This window comes from Physella acuta, unplaced genomic scaffold (genome assembly GCF_028476545.2).
Source record: "Physella acuta isolate Inbredline_101_S28 unplaced genomic scaffold, ASM2847654v3 ptg001624l, whole genome shotgun sequence".
Classification (NCBI taxonomy): Eukaryota; Metazoa; Mollusca; class Gastropoda; family Physidae; genus Physella; species Physella acuta.
Window position 1 is genome coordinate 79,203 of NW_026733138.1, and position 19,472 is coordinate 98,674.

General features: G+C 33.5%; 1 protein-coding gene across 4 annotated transcripts in view; it reads right to left on the reverse strand.

The window, feature by feature from the left end:
- The window catches only part of LOC131929386 (fibrillin-1), a 73,807-nt gene extending 60,539 nt beyond the window's left edge, over positions 1-13,268 (reverse strand). For 3 of the 4 annotated variants that reach the window (XM_059285554.1, XM_059285553.1, XM_059285551.1), the window contains exons 1-9: positions 13,212-13,268; positions 8,244-8,339; positions 7,625-7,729; positions 5,857-5,985; positions 4,659-4,787; positions 3,795-3,923; positions 2,933-3,061; positions 2,071-2,199; positions 464-592 (exon numbers count right to left, since the gene is read on the reverse strand). In XM_059285554.1, coding sequence (XP_059141537.1) covers positions 464-592; positions 2,071-2,199; positions 2,933-3,061; positions 3,795-3,923; positions 4,659-4,787; positions 5,857-5,985; positions 7,625-7,729; positions 8,244-8,310 — 946 coding nt within the window. In that variant the 5' untranslated portion in view covers positions 8,311-8,339; positions 13,212-13,268. The remainder of the gene's footprint in view (positions 1-463; positions 593-2,070; positions 2,200-2,932; positions 3,062-3,794; positions 3,924-4,658; positions 4,788-5,856; positions 5,986-7,624; positions 7,730-8,243; positions 8,340-13,211) is intronic. The other variant, XM_059285552.1, reaches the window with a different exon arrangement.
- Positions 13,269-19,472: the final 6,204 nt, after the last annotated feature.

Consider the following 19,472-nt stretch of genomic DNA (forward strand, 5'->3'; position numbering starts at 1 on the left):
CACACTTGTTAGCGTATGATATGTTTATATTGTAGCCAGGATAGCATGAGCATGAGAAGCTTCCATTCCCGTTGGTGCAAATCTGCTCACATGTTCGTAGGCTTGTATTGCTACATTCATCGATGTCTGAGAAACATATTTGTGTTAAACGTATTATAGTAAATTCACTATTAGCATAACTATATCTAGGGTTATAGTTGCGGTTATCAATAAGTGAATGATCGTCTTCAAATACATTTTATATAACATTTGTGGAAAAAAGAATATTTAAATTTTCTCGACATAAATATGCATTTTATGGTTCTACACATAGTGCAGATGCTTTCATCAAATTGAATAGTGCTAAAAGTTTGAACCAATCGATACCTTTTGAAACTATCTGTAATCAAAGAAATATAGAAATTGTAATGTAGTTATTTATTATAAAAGTGCGATAAACTTGTTCAAACAATAAATCCATTACCTTGACACATATTAGGGTTTGCGCTGCTAATTCTGTATCCTGAATTGCAAGAACAAGCGTAGCTTCCAATTGTGTTGGCACATGTATGCTGACATATTGTTTGATTGGAATCCGTGCATTCATCAATGTCTGAAATAATGATGTTTCTCGAAATATTAAAATGAACGTTTGAGCAAAAACCAAAAGTACTTATGCTTTCACAATGTTATAATTTGTAGTGACATGTCAGAGGTAAAATATTTCACGTTTCATTGAGCTGATTTTTTAAAAAATCCAAAAAAAAAAAACTCGATTTCTTTCTGTAATAATTCATAAGCTTGAACCTGATTTGAATAATAACTGAAGAAATTACTAAAACTAATGTCAAACTAATAATAATATAGATCTATACCAATCGCAGTGAATTGAGATTTCTCACCCTGATTTTTCTATGAGGGAAATTAAAACAAAATATTTAAAATTTAAATGAAGTGTTTCGAACCTTAAATTCCTTTTCGGTTTAAGTGATGTTAAAATAAATATCCGTGAAAGGTTTTAATTTTTGTGAAAATAAAGTATATGATCTGAAAATTTTTAAATAAAAGAGGTGTTTCTACAAATTAATACATTAATAAGTTAATGATCATCTTAAAATACATTTGTATATAACATTTGTGGAAGAAAGCATAATTTAAATTTTCTCGACATAAATATGTATTTTATTAACACGTTTTTATTAACTCAGCTTCGCGTGTGTTTGTTGTTAAAATTGACATCGAAAATTAACCCACTTCTGATTGCTCAATAGATCTGAAATTTGGCATGTAGGCTACTTTCGCCTAACAATTTCAGATGCAATCATAAAAACTAGCAATTAGAGACGGTAATTAGCTTAATTTAATTACGCCCCAAGGACCATAAAATTGAGGACATGATTTCTAAAGATACCGACAAGACTGGAGGCTTATAGACACAGTTACTTCGGCCCCAATCGATGTGAGCGCGCTGGCCGTGATCGTATAGTGGTTAGTACTTCGCGTTGTGGCCGCGACAACCCAGGTTCGAATCCTGGTCGCTCAAGATTTTTTTAGTCCGTGTATTTATAAACACTTAGTCAATTCATACTTAATCAAGTCATTAGATAAAGTAGAAAATAAACTATATAAAAAACTTTTTTAAAAACCACGTTTTTCATGTGTAGCAACGGACTAAAAAGGAGAAAATAAAATACTTAAAAAAAACTTTTTAAAAAACCACGTTTTTCTTGTGGACTAAAAAGTAGAAAATAACTATTTACATACATTTGATGACAAAAAACGTGGGTCGGGCAGATGGGTCGGGAAATTTGATGGTGAACGTACCCACGTTTTTTGTCATCAAATGTATGTAAATAGTTATTTTCTACTTTTTAGTCCACAAGAAAAACGTGGTTTTTTAAAAAGTTTTTTTTAAGTATTTTATTATAGTTCTACACATAGTGCAGATGCTTTCATCAAATTGAATATTGCTAAAATTTTGAACCAATCGATATCTTTTGAAACTATCTGTAATCAAAGAAATATAGAAATTGTAATATAGTTATTTATTATAAAAGTTCGATAAACTTGTTTAAACAATAAATCCATTACCTTGACACATATTAGGGTTTGCGCTGCTAATTCTGTATCCTGAGTTGCAGGAACAAGCGTAGCTTCCAATTGTGTTGGCACATGTATGCTGACATATTGTATGATTGGAATCCGTGCATTCATCAATGTCTGAAATAATGATGTTTCTCGAAATATTAAAATGAACGTTTGAACAAAAACCAAAAGTACTTAAGCTTTCACAATGTTATAATTTGTAGTGACATGTCAGAGGTAAAATATTTCACGTTTCATTGAGCTGATTTTTTAAAAAATCCAAAAAAACTTCGATTTCTTTATGTAATAATTCATAAGCTTGAACCATATTTGAATAATAACTGAAGAAATTACTAAAACTAATGTCAAACTAATAATAATATAGATCTATACCAATCGCAGTGAATTGAGATTTCTCACCCTGATTTTTCTATGAGGTAAATTAAAACAAAATATTTAAAATTTAAATGAAGTGTTTCGAACCTTAAATTCCTTTTCGGTTTAAGTGATGTTAAAATAAATACGCGTGAAAGGTTTTAATTTTTGTGAAAATAAAGTATATGATCTGAACATTTTTAAATAAAAGAGGTGTTTCTACAAATTAATACATCAATAAGTTAATGATCATCTTAAAATACATTTGTATATAACATTTGTGGAAGAAAGCATAATTTAAATTTTCTCGACATAAATATGTATTTTATAGTTCTACACATAGTGCAGATGCTTTCATCAAATTGAATATTGCTAAAATTTTGAACCAATCGATATCTTTTGAAACTATCTGTAATCAAAGAAATATAGAAATTGTAATATAGTTATTTATTATAAAAGTTCGATAAACTTGTTTAAACAATAAATCCATTACCTTGACACATATTAGGGTTTGCGCTGCTAATTCTGTATCCTGAGTTGCAGGAACAAGCGTAGCTTCCAATTGTGTTGGCACATGTATGCTGACATATTGTTTGATTGGAATCCGTGCATTCATCAATGTCTGAAATAATGATGTTTCTCGAAATATTAAAATGAACGTTTGAACAAAAACCAAAAGTACTTAAGCTTTCACAATGTTATAATTTGTAGTGACATGTCAGAGGTAAAATATTTCACGTTTCATTGAGCTGATTTTTTAAAAAATCCAAAAAACCTTCGATTTCTTTATGTAATAACTGATAAGCTCGAACCTGATTTGAATAATAAATGAAGAAATTACTAAAACTAATGTCAAACTAATAATAATAATATAGATCTAGACCAATCGCAGTGAATTGAGATTTCTCACCCTGATTTTTCTATGAGGGAAATTAAAACAAAATATTTAAAATTTAAATGATGTGTTTCGAACCTTAAATTCCTTTTCTGTTTAAGTGATGTTAAAATAAATACCCGTGAAAGTTTTAATTTTTGTGAAAATAAAGTATATGATCTGAACATTTTTAAATAAAAGAGGTGTTTCTGCAAAATAATACATCAATAAGTTTATGATCATCTTAAAATACATTTGTATATAACATTTGTGGAAAATGAATATTTAAATTTTCTCGACATAAATATGTATTTTATAGTTCTACACATACTGCAGATGCTTTCATCAAATTGAATAGTGCTAAAAGTTTGAACCAATCGATACTTTTTGAAACTATCTGTAATCAAAGAAATATAGAAATTGTAATGTAGTTATTTATTATAAAAGTGCGATAAACTTGTTTAAACAATAAATCCATTACCTTGACACGTATTAGGGTTTGCGCTGCTAATTCTGTATCCTGAATTGCAAGAACAAGCGTAGCTTCCAATGGTGTTGGCACATGTATGCTGACATATTGTTTGATTGGAATCCGTGCATTCATCAATGTCTGAAATAATGATGTTTCTCGAAATATTAAAATGAACGTTTGAGCAAAAACCAAAAGTACTTATGCTTTCACAATGTTATAATTTGTTGTGACATGTCAGGGGTAAAATATTTCACGTTTAATTGAGCTGATTTTTTAAAAAATCCTAAAAAACTTCGATTTCTTTCTGTAATATTTAATGAGCTCAAACCTGATTTGAATAATAACTGAAGAAATTACTAAAACTAATGTCAAACTAATAATAATAATATATATCTATACCAATCGCAGTGAATTGAGATTTCTCACCCTGATTTTTCTATGAGGGACATTAAAACAAAAGAATAAAAATTTAAATGAAGTGTTTTGAAACTTAAATTCCTTTTCGGTTTAAGTGATGTTAAGATAAATCCCCGTGAAAGGTTTTAATTTTTATGAAAATAAAGTATATGATCTGGACATTTTTAAATAAAAGAGGTGTTTCTACAAATTAATACATCAATAAGTTAATGATCATCTTAAAATACATTTGTATATAACATTTGTGGAAGAAAACATAATTTAAATTTTCTCGACATAAATATGTATTTTATAGTTCTACACATAGTGCAGATGCTTTCATCAAATTGAATAGTGCTAAAAGTTTGAACCAATCGATACTTTTGAAACTATCTGTAATCAAAGAAATATAGAAATTGTAATGTAGTTATTTATTATAAAAGTGCGATAAACTTGTTTAAACAATAAATCCATTACCTTGACACATATGAGGGTTTGCGCTGCTAATTCTGTATCCTGAATTGCAGGAACAAGCGTAGCTTCCAATGGTGTTGGCACATGTATGCTGACATATTGTTTGATTGGAATCCGTGCATTCATCAATGTCTGAAATAATGATGTTTCTCGAAATATTAAAATAAGCGCTACAAGAAAAAAACAAAATATGTATGCACTATCTATGTTATATTTTGTTGCGACAACCCCACACCGGAGTTAAAATATTTCACGTATTTTTAAGATGAACTTATAAAAAAAATAAGGTATGCATATCATTGTGAACAAGTTACTTACATATATATATATATGTATACACAAATAATATAGTGTGAAAAATTGCACACATTATTAATCACATATAATTTACTAATCGATTGCAGATTAAAAGGTGAGTGTGAGGGAGGGGAAAAGTTGTATAAATAGAAAACAATCATGGAATAATAACAAAACGCCATAATCTCAGAAGTTTACATAGGAAATTCGGAAGTAATTGAACTTTATGTCGCTCATTAAAATCTGATGACTAGCTTATATACGGCTGTAGCTTAAAGTTTAAAAGAATTGTATTGAAATTTGAGGCCTTGAAATATTTCGAGACTCACGATGTAAGAGCGCAATGACTTTTATTAAGGACTTTCACTTTTTCCAGAGTTATATGTGCAAGAGTGTTTTTTTTCCGTACGCTGAACTAACTGCCAGTATTAGGCTTTACATAGCGCACTATATTTACTCTAGGCTTATTATCTAGCTGCAGAACTGCTGTCTTTGATTTTCGAATAAACTTTTTAATTAACTAGCTTTGACGTAGTTGCATAGAGGTTCTTATTGATTTGGGTACCTGGACATGTTTTGTATATTCCCCCTCTCCGATCAAAGAGCTTCCCTTGATGTATTATTTATATAGGTAAAATCTATAAACACATTTTTTCAAAAAAACTATATGAACTAAATAATTGATTTGGTTGTTATTTAAGTAATTTTAGTTTAGCAACATTTTGTGGCGTGTAGTGTATGTTATGTAAATAAAAACTCAAACTGATTACACGTAATCATAATATAGATTATTTAGATACTGCTTGTTTTCTAACTGCCTACGGATTTAACATCTGTACAAATTAAATATAAATATTAATAACAAATATTGATAAAATGTTTAGTCAATTAATTAATTAATTACCTTGACACATGTTATAGTCTGTACTGTTTATTCTGTATCCTGAGTTGCAGGAACACTCGAAGCTTCCAATTGTGTTGGTACATGTATGTTGACATATTGTTTGATTGGAATCTGTGCATTCATCAATGTCTGAAATAGTGATGTTTCTGGATATATTAATACAAAGGCTAGAAAAAAAAAGACTTATGTAATCACAGTGTCAATTTTTGGTGTGACTTGCTTCATGTTTTACTTAGGTGATTTAAAAAAAAAACACTTATATATATATCAATGTGAAAAAAAAGTTACTTTTACATATATGCGCATTTTAAAATGTTAGAAATGGCACACATTTAAATCGTATAGGATTTATTCATGTATTGCAGAAATCAACTTACTTATGAAGGAGGGGAAATGGGTTGTACAAATAGTATAAACATTAAAAAAAATTAAAAACCTGTAAAACCATGTATATAAAAAAGGTAAATGAGTTTTTACAAAATCCAAATTTCATAGTGTAAAAAAAGGCAAACATTCAAATATTCTATTACATTTCTGCCCTTTACAGCCAATTAAGGACATGTGTATTTTTGAGGTTTTTTTTGGGCGAGGGGGGGGGGGGCGTGGGTGTAAAAATATATCCAAATATATATCCAAAACTACAATGCACCTCCCGTGTTGAGTTTTTTCTAGGAGGTTGATGTGAGGATAAGGTTTCGTTTTCGAACCTGAAGGTCCATGTAACAAGAGCAGTAGAGTTTATCCGTTTCTGTAACCTCGGCATGTGAAAGGAGAGAGTGGTCAGCACTATGTCAAGCAGGTTTTACTTTCGAAAAACCTGAGTTAGGCACACGTCAGAGCTGTTATAGGCCCAATAGGATTTGTAATGCACCATGCCATTTCAACACTTTTGATTTTCGTCTTACAATGACAGTTTATTAAACCGCCTTTTATAGAAAATATTAATCTCTCGAAGTCAAACATTATGTACATAGATAAAGCTTTCGATATACTGGAATCCGGCAAATTTGCACTAGTTAAATCAACTTTAAGTTTGGCTGCCGAAAATATAAAATAAAATTCAACTCTAAAAAAAGTCGCATACATGTGTAACAGAAGCAAAAAGCGTAGTGTTATGTGGGTTTGATGTAATGTGGGCACTTAAACTTCAACCCAAGCGTATTTTAATGACGATATTGTTAGTGTTAGCGACATCATTATTTCCAACAAGATCCAAAGGGAGAGGAGCTGTCGTAAGGCAGTTGAATGATAGACTTGTGTTAATAACATTTGTTTGAATCATCCAGCGGGTTATCGCCTGTTCTTTTCTTACTACCTTATAAGCACAATTAATAGGCATCCTTTATTATTTTTCGGCTCCAAGAGTTCTGCAGATTGGTTATGTCGAAACCGTACTTTAAAGTCTAATTAAATATCAACATGACTCTGTGTTTGGGACCGATTGATTTTTATAATAGAGATTTCCCCAGTGGCGTAGCCAGGATCGTCTCAAGCGGGGGGTTCCAATTTTTACCCGGGGACAAACTTTCGATTTGCACCCCCACCTCAGACTTTTGATTTGCACCCCCCCCCCACCTCAAACTTTCAATTTGCACCCCCCCCCCTTAAAACTTTCGATTTGCACCCCCCCCCCTCAAACTTTCGATTTGCACCCCCCTCATACTTTATATATATACCGAGGGGTCTATGACCCCCCCCAACCCCCCCCCCTCCCCCTGCATACGCCACTGGATTTCCCTATAGAAAAAAACTACATAAACAACATTACCTTGACATTTGTGTGGGTTTCTGCTGCTGACAACGTATCCAGGCCTACATGAACAAACACGACGTCCATTGTTATAAGTTGTTATTTGTTCACAGTGGCAGCTGGCTGTAAAAACACAATAGTGACGTCAGTGTTGTATTGGGTAAAAATGCTTGGTGTCTACGACTGTTGACCGAAAGTCAGATGCTTAGTGCAATTTTCCGCCATTGATTTTACACTAAGTCCTTTTTTTTAAAGTTCGAGACTTTACGCGGATTGTCGGATAGATGTAAAATGGGAGTGTCAGTGTGGCTCATATATTACAAGCAAGGTATATACGGATAAATAAGGATGAAGTACTTAATCTGATTTTGTTAATTTTATCGTTGGTTTGCTTCATTTCTAATATGTAGCGTTGCCCTTTTATTCAGTTTGTTTATTTAAAAAATGCTTTGTTGAAATACATATAAAATTTAAATGCCTCGACGGACTAAATAAAACAAACACAAAGCCAATTAAATCTACCCTAAATTCTGGGAAAACAAATACATTGTCTTTAATATTTGTTTTTTTAACTGTTGTAGTAATTGTCGTTAAACAAATAATACGAAAATTAAAATACTGTAAACAAAAAACATACCATGCGAATATAATGGGCACAGGAGCAGTAACTCTGCAAGGATTATTATAAAATAATGGACCTTCATTTTGGCACAAAGTTGTTGGCGAATTTATTCTGTCAACAAAAAGCATCTTAAGTTATTTAACAAAGGGGCTTAATCATAAAAAACACAACCATAAACACGTTTTAATAACAAGGTTTTATGTATCCTAATATATAAAAGCCCATGTGCGCACTTCTCTCTCTCTCTGTCTCTCTCTCTCTCTCTCCCTCTCTCTGTCCGCAAAATATTTTCGCAGGGTATCACATCAGAATCTTCAGCGATATATGGAGAACTTGATACGGACTTTTGTTGAAAATAATATGGTAGATGTTTTAAATGTATAACCAACATTTTTAAAGAATAACAATAAAAAATAAAGGCATATTCTAATGTGGAAAAACAATTTTAATTATGCAACAGGAAAAGTGTTTATAGTTGTGAAAAAGAACCAATGAAACAATGAAGTCACGAATATTTATACATTAACTAATGACGTCATCTACCGAGTTTAGAAATGTTTTGTAGAAAAATAAAAATCTACCGAGTTTAGAAAAAAAAATTCATAAAAAACGTTTTAATAACAAGCTTTTATGTAATGATACACTAAAAAGTAGAAAATAAATTATAGACTACTATTTAAATAACTATAAAGAAAAGCGTGGGTCACTTTAGTATCTATTGGATACCTTTACTAATGTTAAGGAAGACACCCACGCTTTTCTTTATAGTTATTTAAATAGTAGTCTATAATTTATTTTCTACTTTTTAGTGTATCATTACATAAAAGCTTGTTATTAAAACGTTTTTTATGAATTTTTTTTTCAGTACTTTACATGTTTTATTTACAATAGAGTTACATGACTAAAAACCATTGCGCGCCTACTGAACATCACGTTCAGTAGGCGCGCAATGGTTTTTGAACGCAGCCATTACGTGATGGCGCAGCTATTGAAGGTGATGACGCGTGTGGTGTGGTTGGCTAGACATGCCTACTAATTCGGTCCAAATTTTTATTAATTCATAAAAAATTAATTAGGCATCCAATTAAGTCAAATTTAGTTTCAGATTGCATTGTCTTAATGTCTTGACCCACGTGCCAACTGTGAATCGTATCGGTCAAGTAGAACTGTCCGAATTTTCACTCCTGCGTTTCCGTCTAGACAGACTGACGACAGACAGAGGAAGTGAGTTAAATAAAAGCTTGTAAAAAGAGAAATGAATTATTTCACTCAAATTAAATTAAGATCTACGTACGCTATGAAATGTATACAATACAATTTTTCCGACCTAAACTTATAAATTTATTTGATCTAGGTATTTGGATTCTAGATCTAGAGATTCTAGATCTAGACTAGATCTAAATCTACGCAAAAACTAGACGTAGACGCTAAGATCTAGATTTAGATTCTATCTACTCTAGAATCTATTCCAAAAATAAATGTCTATATTAAACTATTTCAGGCCTTAATTATTTTATAGAAATCTTTGTTTGTTTAGCTATAGAACTGTCTAATTTAGGATAAAAAAAAATATTTGAAAGAATAGGCATATTTGCGTTTAAGTTAAGTTTTTTTTAAATACCTCTTTCATTCTCCATATTTCATAATGTGCCTAAATAGCTGAGATGATAGTGTACTTAATACTACGCCGGTGGTTCGGGATCGAGACACCCTAAGTCAAATTTAATTATTTTTAAATTATATGTGAATCTTTCGATTTTATACTACAAAGAAAGGAACTACTTTATTCAAATTTGATTTAGATCTAGATCCATAGATATACTTATCAAGACGTACGCTATGAAATATATACAATTTTATCGGTCCAACTAATACAACTTACTTAAAAACAACATAATGACCATTGAATAGCCAGATTTTTAACGGAATCATTTAAGTCACTTAATCAGTGTGTTCCTGTATTATGTTAAATGTGTCGGATTTTTAGCTAATTAGTTATTTCTGTGCTTTGTCACTAATATCGTTCAGCTAGTAGTAAAGAACATTGCGTTTTGACCAAAAACTATTTCATAAATAATTTTTCTTAAACAAGTACAACACTTTAAAATATATAGGCCTATAATTCACGTGAAACGGGTACCGATGGCTAGTTAATACAATAAAAAGGAGAAAATAGATCATTTATAAAATGTATAAAAAAGAACTACTATTTAAACTAATAAAAACAAGTAATACTTGAAAGATTTTTAGTATAATATACTAAAAATCTGTATAGTATCAAGCTTTAAAATGCACTGAAAAAGGAAAATTGCTTTCTTTCATAAAATTTTGGTCGCCAAAGTAAATGTAAAAGATCTCATAAGAAAATAAAGTTTTAAAATCAACCCATAAATTAGAGTAAACACAAATAATAAAAATGTGCGTCCACAATTATCTATCTCTCTATATAAAAAGCAAAGTGTGTCTGTTTGTGTGTTTGTCTGTCTGTCTTTTATGCATTATTAAACCTTTCCTCACATCGCCGTGAAACTTTGGGAAGTTGTGGAGAATACTTTCGGAAGGTTTGTGAGAAATGAAAAATTTCAAATTTGCAGCGGTGGCGTCCCGGCAGGGCGCGATTTGTTTTTTCTCTATGTACGGTATACAAAAATAAAAGTCGATACGGTTTGACACAGTTCATCCGATCGCCATGAAACTTTTGAGAGTTGACTACAAAACTCCAGGGATCGGGCGCGTAAACTCTCGCTCCTGCGGGGTGCGCTTTGGCGCCCTAGGCTTTCATGTGAGCGTTATGGTGCTTACGTTCGCTCTAAACATTGCGATATGCAATGGATAGGATGGGGCATTATATTTGCTTATTAAAATCAAATAGGCGAGTTTACCGGTACCCTGGCAGTGTGCATTTTGACGCCCCGGGCTATTCCGTGACGCTTTGGCTCATACGTTGGTTTTAAGGAGCATCCTACAATATTGACTTGAAGTCACACAATACAATATTCGATGATCACATCGAGCCTGGTGTTGTATGCGGCGCCCCTGTGGTAGTGTAATCGGGGGCTAACGAGAGCGACCCTCTACGTCCCCGACACGTAAGCGATAAGTTATTAACGGTGATATTACGGTTAGTGATTAACGTACACTCAAGGCTTTCATACAGCAGTAGTGTAGATAAACCCGTGTCCCAATAAATATGATCAAAGCACAGACATTGTTTACATTTAATAACTCAGTTTTAAAAAACAAGGTCACACGTCCAGGAATATAGGATAGGTAGAGCATTGATGAAACCCTCCTAAAATAATTCGTCACACTTTATTTGTCTATTATACATTTGAACACTTTCATCCGATCGCCACGAAACTTTGGAAAGTCGTTGAGAATACATCTGGTGAGATTTGTACCGCTGGGTGCTAATACTGGGTGCAATTAGTCACCCAAGGTTTTCCTGTAAGCGCGATAGCACCTACGTTCAGATGCGTAGCGAAGGGGGGGGGTGACACTAAGGCAAAAAAAATAGCAAAATAGAGAAAAATGATAATTCCACTGAATTAAGTTATTAATTCGAGTGTTAAATAGTGTTTTAAGAGGTGCAAATCAAAAGTTTAAGAGGGGTGTGCAAATCTAATGTTCGAGGAGGGGGGGGGGGGTGTGAAAATCGAAAATTGAAAGTTTGTCCCCGGGAAGGGTCGCTAAGCCTCTGGGAGTTGACACCATTAAGTGCCACACCGGGTGACACCCGACCTTGCTACGCCACTGTCTACGTTCGTTTTAAAAAGTGCGATAAACTATGAATACATGGGGCATTATAGTCGTTCACTAAACTGAATCAGGCGCGTCCATCGACGCCCCTGTAGGGTACGATTTGCCCCGGGCAGTCTTCGGACTTTCTTTTTTTCCCCACGGCTATTATTCTATATATTATTAAGTATTATTGATAACTTAAAACCATAAACATAACGAAATTATCGGTTCAAAACGGCTAAGTTATATTAATTAAAATGCAAGAAACTTTACGCGGATTGTCGGATAAATGTTAAATGGTAGTCAGTGTGGCTCATATATTACAGGTAAGGTAGATACAGATATATGATATGTATGCATTACTTAACAGTAATTTTTTTAATCTTATCGTTTTTATTGCATCATTTCTGCGCACGCACGGATAGTCGGTTTGGCGGCGAGAACACGAAAAATGTGCGTATAGTAACGCCATAAATGAGACTTAAATATAGGAAATAACAACTAATTGAGATTTTAATTAAGTCACATTAGATTTCAGATTACATTGTTTTATGGGTTTTTACACACTTTCAAAGTTTCAGAGGCATTGTTTGGCTACAAGCATCGAAATTAGACTCACGAGTTTCAATTGATCTCGAAGCACTTAGCAAGTCTAAACACAGACAAAAGTACAAGAAAGCAAGTTAAATAAAAGCTTGTAAAAACTGTGAACAAACGTTACGCACAACCTTTCTAAAAACACTTCTTAAATAAGTTTTTAGATAACATTAGTGACGCTATGACACACATCAATACTTAGGCCGTATGAACATGGGTTTATTAATAACATTGCCTCACAAGTCAGGATATTCGGCTTGCTAATCTTTTTATTGAAAAAAAAATATGATACAAATGATTTTTTAAAAAGCAGTAAAGTTAAAATGCAAAAGAATTAATGCAATCAGCCAAAAATACTTTTGAAAAAAAACTAAATTTAAAAAACATGAGCTGTTGTTTAAAAAAACAGAATAAAAAGAATAAAAATATTTTCTACATTTAAAAAAAAACACATTGAACTAATCCCTACAATAAAGCTGGGTAGAAGCCGTCATCTGATCTTTTTATAGATAACCAAAAACATACAAACGTTTCTATTCAAAATGCCAGGCATGGAGAATGCTGTAGAATTTTAAACATACGTAGTATAGTTAATAAACATATTAAATTACATATTCAACCAACAAACGATCAAAACAGACTCACCAGTCAATATGTTGATCTGTTCAAAACAGGCAAGTAGATTCTGAAGCGCCGCGTGTGGTATTTTTTATAAGGTCTAGGATAAATCTGTAGCCAATCAGAAGACAGACGTCAAATAAAAAACCATAGGCGACGCCATAATTTTTAACAGCCTAAAATATATTATCTAAGATGCATATCTTCCTGAATAGTACACAGCCATACGTAAATAGTTATTGTTAATTATAAGCACCAAGATAAACTTTCGGAAAAAATAAAACAATATGTGTAAACATTTCATTTACTCCTTCGAATACCGAAGAAACAAAAACTTCATCGTATAAAAAAAAAATTCAAAACAATAACCAAATTAAGAACAAATGATCTCCCGTAAACTTTCTAGAACAATCTTAGATAACACTATTGTAAAAGGAGTCGTGATAAAGAATTTTTTTAATAAATATTTTCAAATACTTACATTTTTAAATAGAATAACTGCGTATTAAATGAACAGAAAATAATCTGTAATTTATTTATAACGAAAGACAGAATAATCAAATAAAAAAAATAAAAAAAATAAATATATATATATATATATATATATATATATATATATATATATATATATATATATATATATATATATATATATATATATATATATATATATATATATATATGCGTTTTTTTAGAAATCGGAAAAAGGGTAAAATACTACATAGAATTAGATATTCTACAAATATTTGGAATATTTTCTATTTAACTTAAAGAGTACTTAAGTTATAGGCTTTTGAAAAACCGAAAGAAGACTAAGTTCCACTTCTAGTTACCGGAAATCGCCAAAAAAATTCCACGGAACTATAATATTGATATAATACGTATATATGAAATTTTATCAACTTAGTTTTTACGTTGCACAAGCTATCGTATTCACAGAAAAACAGACAGACACACACATAAACACACATAACATTTTTCGACTCAGTGAGGTATAAAACTTCAAAATTTGTGAAAATCTTGTTTTAAATTTTAGTGAATATTACAATATTTTATCTATACTCCTTGTAGGAGAAAGTAAAAACAAACACCCAATCGAAAAACTAAAAAAGGAAACGCCTATGTTAGCTGGGACAGTTAATGATGCGGATCATCGACAGGTGTCCGCCTCTCTCTTTTTGTCTAGTGACGTCTTTTACTTTCTGATTGATCTCCCCTACGGAAAGTTTTTCTTAGTTGTTTCAACCTCCGCTGCAAGAAAAAACATATTTACTGCAATGGTTCCCAAAAGGGGTATAAAGCCCCATCAGGGTAGTTAAGATAGTCGTGGAGTCGATTGAAAGATTCGACGCATTAGACGATCGATTGTAAAAATATTCGGTCGATGAAAAAATGTATATGTGTATAAAATGAGGTGGTCACTAGCGGTCAGTTGTCAGCTCTTAGCGCGCGGCTTGGGAGGCTGATACGTATTTTTCACATATGGTCAAATAAATTATTAACTCGAAAATAATAGCCACTCCCTCCCTCCTAAGCGACTATGGTTCAGGCTGGCTGATGATAGGAGCCACAATCTAGACCAAATTGTTCAGGTTTGCTCGTGATAAGAGCCCCACTCTAGACCACATTGTTCATGCTGGCTGAGGATAAGAGCCCCACTCTAGACCAAATTGTTCATGCTGGCTGATGATAAAAGCCCCACTCTAGACCAAATTGTTCATGCTGGCTGAGGATAAGAGCCCCACTCTAGAACAAATTGTTCATGCTGGCTGATGATAAAAGCCCCACTCTAGACCAAATTGTTCATGCTGGCTGAGGATAAGAGCCCCACTCTAGAACAAATTGTTCATGCTGGCTGATGATAAAAGCCCCACTCTAGACCACATTGTTCATGCTAGCTGATGATAAGAGCCCCACTCTAGACTAGACCAAATTGTTCATGCCCCACTCTATACAAAATTGTTTATGCTGGCGAAATTGTTTATGCTGGCGTAAGGATGCGATCTAAAATCTAGAAGAAAAATAAGTTACAGCATTGAAGTGTAAAAATATCAAACGAGAGAGCTCAGGTACCAACATTGGTTGCTGATAAAAGACACGTTATATCTCTTAGAAAAAGAGATCTGACAGTGAAGGCAAGTGATGCCATGTGTCAAATATTTATCTCCCCTGATTTTGTGTGTGTTGTGTGCTCGAACAACAGTTACCCTCCTTGTGTACACAGGTGTAGCTCGAGGTTAAGCTGTTGTAGATCGAGAAGTGCTCACGCGTGAATTGACAGTTGACTGGTGACAGAGCATGTGTTGGTGTGTTAAATGGTATATGTTGAGAGAGGACTTGGACGATGTAACCGATACAGCTACGTTTAATCGTGGTAATCGATACAGCTACGTTATATCGATGTAATCGATACAGCTACGTTTAATCGGTGTAATCGATACAGCTACGTTTAGTCGATGTAACCGATACATCTACGTTTAGTCGATGTAATCGATACAGCTACGTTTAATCGTGGTAATCGATAGTGCTACGTTGAATCGGTGTAATCGATACAGCTACGTTTAGTCGATGTAACCGATACATCTACGTTTAGTCGATGTAATCGATACAGCTACGTTTAATCGTGGTAATCGATAGTGCTACGTTGAATTGGTGTAATCGATACAGCTACGTTTAATCGGTGTAATCGATACATCTACGTTTAGTCGATGTAATCGATACAGCTACGTTTGATCGATGTAATCGACACATCTACGTTAAATCGGTGTAATCGATACAGCTACATTTAGTCGATGTAATCGATACAGCTACGATTAGTCGATGTAATCGATACAGCTACGTTTAATCGTGGTAATCGATAGTGCTACGTTGAATCGGTGTAATCGATACAGCTACGTTTAATTGATGTAAACGATACAGCTAAGTATAACTATGTAACCGATACAGCTATGTTTATTCGAAGTAATAAATACAGCTAAGTTTAATCGATGTAATCGATACAGCTAACTGGTATGTGCGCTTGGGATTTTATGTTTATCTTGGTCCATCCAAGGTCAACTGAACACAAAGAGTCTCATGTTTGTATGAGGAAACTGACTGCTAAACTACCAACTACTGATTAATGGATACCATAACAATATTATTTCTAAGAGATGAGATTAAGCCAGAGATTGACATTACTAAAAAAATATAGCATAATTTCTTTACAATATATTATTTGCTTATTACTTTTGGCAGATAAGGCTCGATCCCTTCAAACACTAAAAATTAAGAACGAAGAAGAAGAAGTTTAAAGCATCAACTACTGACCCAGACTGACCACCATTATATTAGACTATGCATTGTGTTTTCACAGAGATATAGCTGACGTCACGCGCATTCAAGATTAACAAAAAGCACACATTATTTCTATGGCTACAGGACATTACCCCCCTGGATATTTCCCCCCCGGACATTTCCCCCCCGTATTTACCCCCCGGAGCAATTACCCCCCTGTCAATTACCCCCCTGTCAATTACCCCCCCGGGGAATTACCCGCCCTCTCAAGTTAAAATCCTAACTCTAACTAGAATTTTATACCTATATACTACTTTAATCCCAACCTTAAGAAAAAGACCAAAACCTAAGCATCCACCTTAGCCTAAAACTTCACACAAAACCAAAACCAAGGCTAGACACAACCCTAACCCTAACCCTAACCCTAACCCTAACCCTAGCCCTAGCCCTAACCCTAACCCTAACCCTAACCCTAACCCTAACCCTAACCCTAGCCCTAGCCCTAACCCTAGCCCTAACCCTAGCCCTAACCCTAACCCTAACCCTAACCCTAGCCCTAAACCTAAACCTAAACCTAGCCCTAACCCTAACTCTAACCCTGTCCGGGGGGGGGGGGTAATGTCCTACTGGGCGGGGGGTAATTGACAGGGGGGTAATTGACAGGGGGGGTAATTACTCTGGGGGGTAATGTCGGGGGGGAAATATCCGGGGGGTAATTGACAGGGGGGAAATGTCCTGTTCCCTATTTCTATATATTATGTTTAAGCTTCAAAAACAGCAACGACATAAACACAACGCGTTAATGTATAATAAAATACAGAATGCAGACATGGGCTAGTCAATAATGTTGGCGAATTTTGCAACATATGTAGTAGTCATAACTAAACAACGCTGTTGTGTAATACGACCCCTTCCCCCCTCCGAAAGTATTCTCAAACAAAGTAAATAAAAACTATAGACACACAGACACTGATTTTTATTTTCTATTATACGAAGCAAAGAGGAAGTAATGTATTCGAAAAAAATCGATTCGAGATTTTCACAAATCTCTACGCTAAACATCTTCCTGAGTCGGAAAATTTTAGTTATGCAATTTAGTCTGTTTGTCTGTCGATAATTTGAGTAGCGTTTTATTTATGTTGACGAAATTTCATATTTAAGTATTTTAACAAGAGTGTCAACGTTTAAACAAATTCTGTTGAGGGGTTGTCCATTAATGACGTCACACTCGTAGGGGTGAGGGGGACGGTCCGTAATTTTGTGACGGTGTGTGATGAAGGGGAGGAGAGGGTGGTAGATGGTGTGACGTCAAACTTTTGCATTATAAAAAAGGCATATTAGAAAACGAGTTTTAGCCGTCTTTTGAGGTCTCAGAAAACGGTTTTAATAAATTGTAATAGAAAGTGATTAAAATACTCTATGTTGACAGAGTTCAGACAAGATTTTGGAAAAAATATTGATGTTTTAAGAAACATTTAACTGCAATTTTGAGGGGGTGGGGGGGTTGTAGGCTGAGGTGTGACGTCATTTTAGGGGTTGGGGTCTGGTTTTTTTGTGACGATGTGTGACGGAGGGGAGGTAAAAATCGTCAAAAAGCGTGAAGTCATTTATGGGTGATTCCTAACCTGAACTGGTGCAAGATTCTACTACCGATTTCTGAAAAGCCAATAACTTGAATACCGTTTAAGTTCTGTGGACGAAGTTTCACATATAATTAACACAGTGTTCCTTTCAAATTTTAAACATCATTCTCTGAGCACTGTTCAAGTTAATTCGACGAAATCTTATATATAAGCACAAGACCTTATACTTGGTTTACTTTTAATTTGTTATTGAATTCCCATAAAGGAAACTGATAATTTACTGCATTTTTGGTTTCTAAAAAGACAAAAATATCAAATCACTTGATTACACACAAACATACAGACAAAATTTGCAAAACTATTTTTTTCCGACCCAGGGAGATATAAAACGTCAAGATTTGTGAAAATCTCGATTTTTATTTTTTGGGCGATTACAATGCTTCCTGTAAACTTCGTATAAGAGAAAGAAATAATTAAAAAAACATTTCTATAGCGCTAGATTTGCCATCTTGTACTGTTATATAATATACAAGAAAGTTGAGGAACGATCCCTACCGCTTTTTATTTAATACTAGCCGTCGGTGACCGTTACACGTGAATTTTAAGCCTATATAGTTACAAAATAGTTATTGGTCAAAACGTGCTTTACTACACGTTGAACAAAATTAGTGACTAAGCAAAGACATAACTAAAAAGCTAAAAATCCCACATATTAAAATAAACCGGAAGTGATCTCCCCAAAACTTTCTCGAATATTCTTACATAAAATAACAGGGGATGGGAACTCGGGCTATAGACATGATTTTTAATCCATTTTAAATACTTAAAGTTTTTAAAATAGAATAAAATCTCGTAGACAAATTAATTGCACACCAAGTGAACGCCAAATAAAAAAGCGCATAATAGTGCGCAATATTATTAGTACTTTTAAAATTTACATTAGTTTTTTTAGAAATCGGAAGTAGCGTAAATTACTACTTCCGGTCAACGGAAATTACTCAAAATTTAACAGAAGGTAGACAATTAGATGTTTTACTTACATGGGAGATTTCATTTATCTATCTGAAATAGTACTCAAGTTATAGGCTTTTGAAAAATTCAAAGTAGACAAAGTACCACTTCCGGTTATTGGAAATCGCTCAAAAGTTGATACGGATCTACGATTTTGATAAAATACTTATATATGAAATTTCATCAACCTAGCTGTAACGGTACTCAAGTTATCGTGTTTACACACGGACACACACACAGACACACACACAGACATACGGACAGAATTGCAAAGCCCGGTTTTTCAGACTGGATTACGCATAAAACCTCTTAGTTTTGATAAATCTGGATTGATAATTTTTGCCCGATTAAAATAAGTCCTTTAAACTTCGGATGTGATGAAGGACTGAGGTGTAATACAGTGTACGATTACAATACT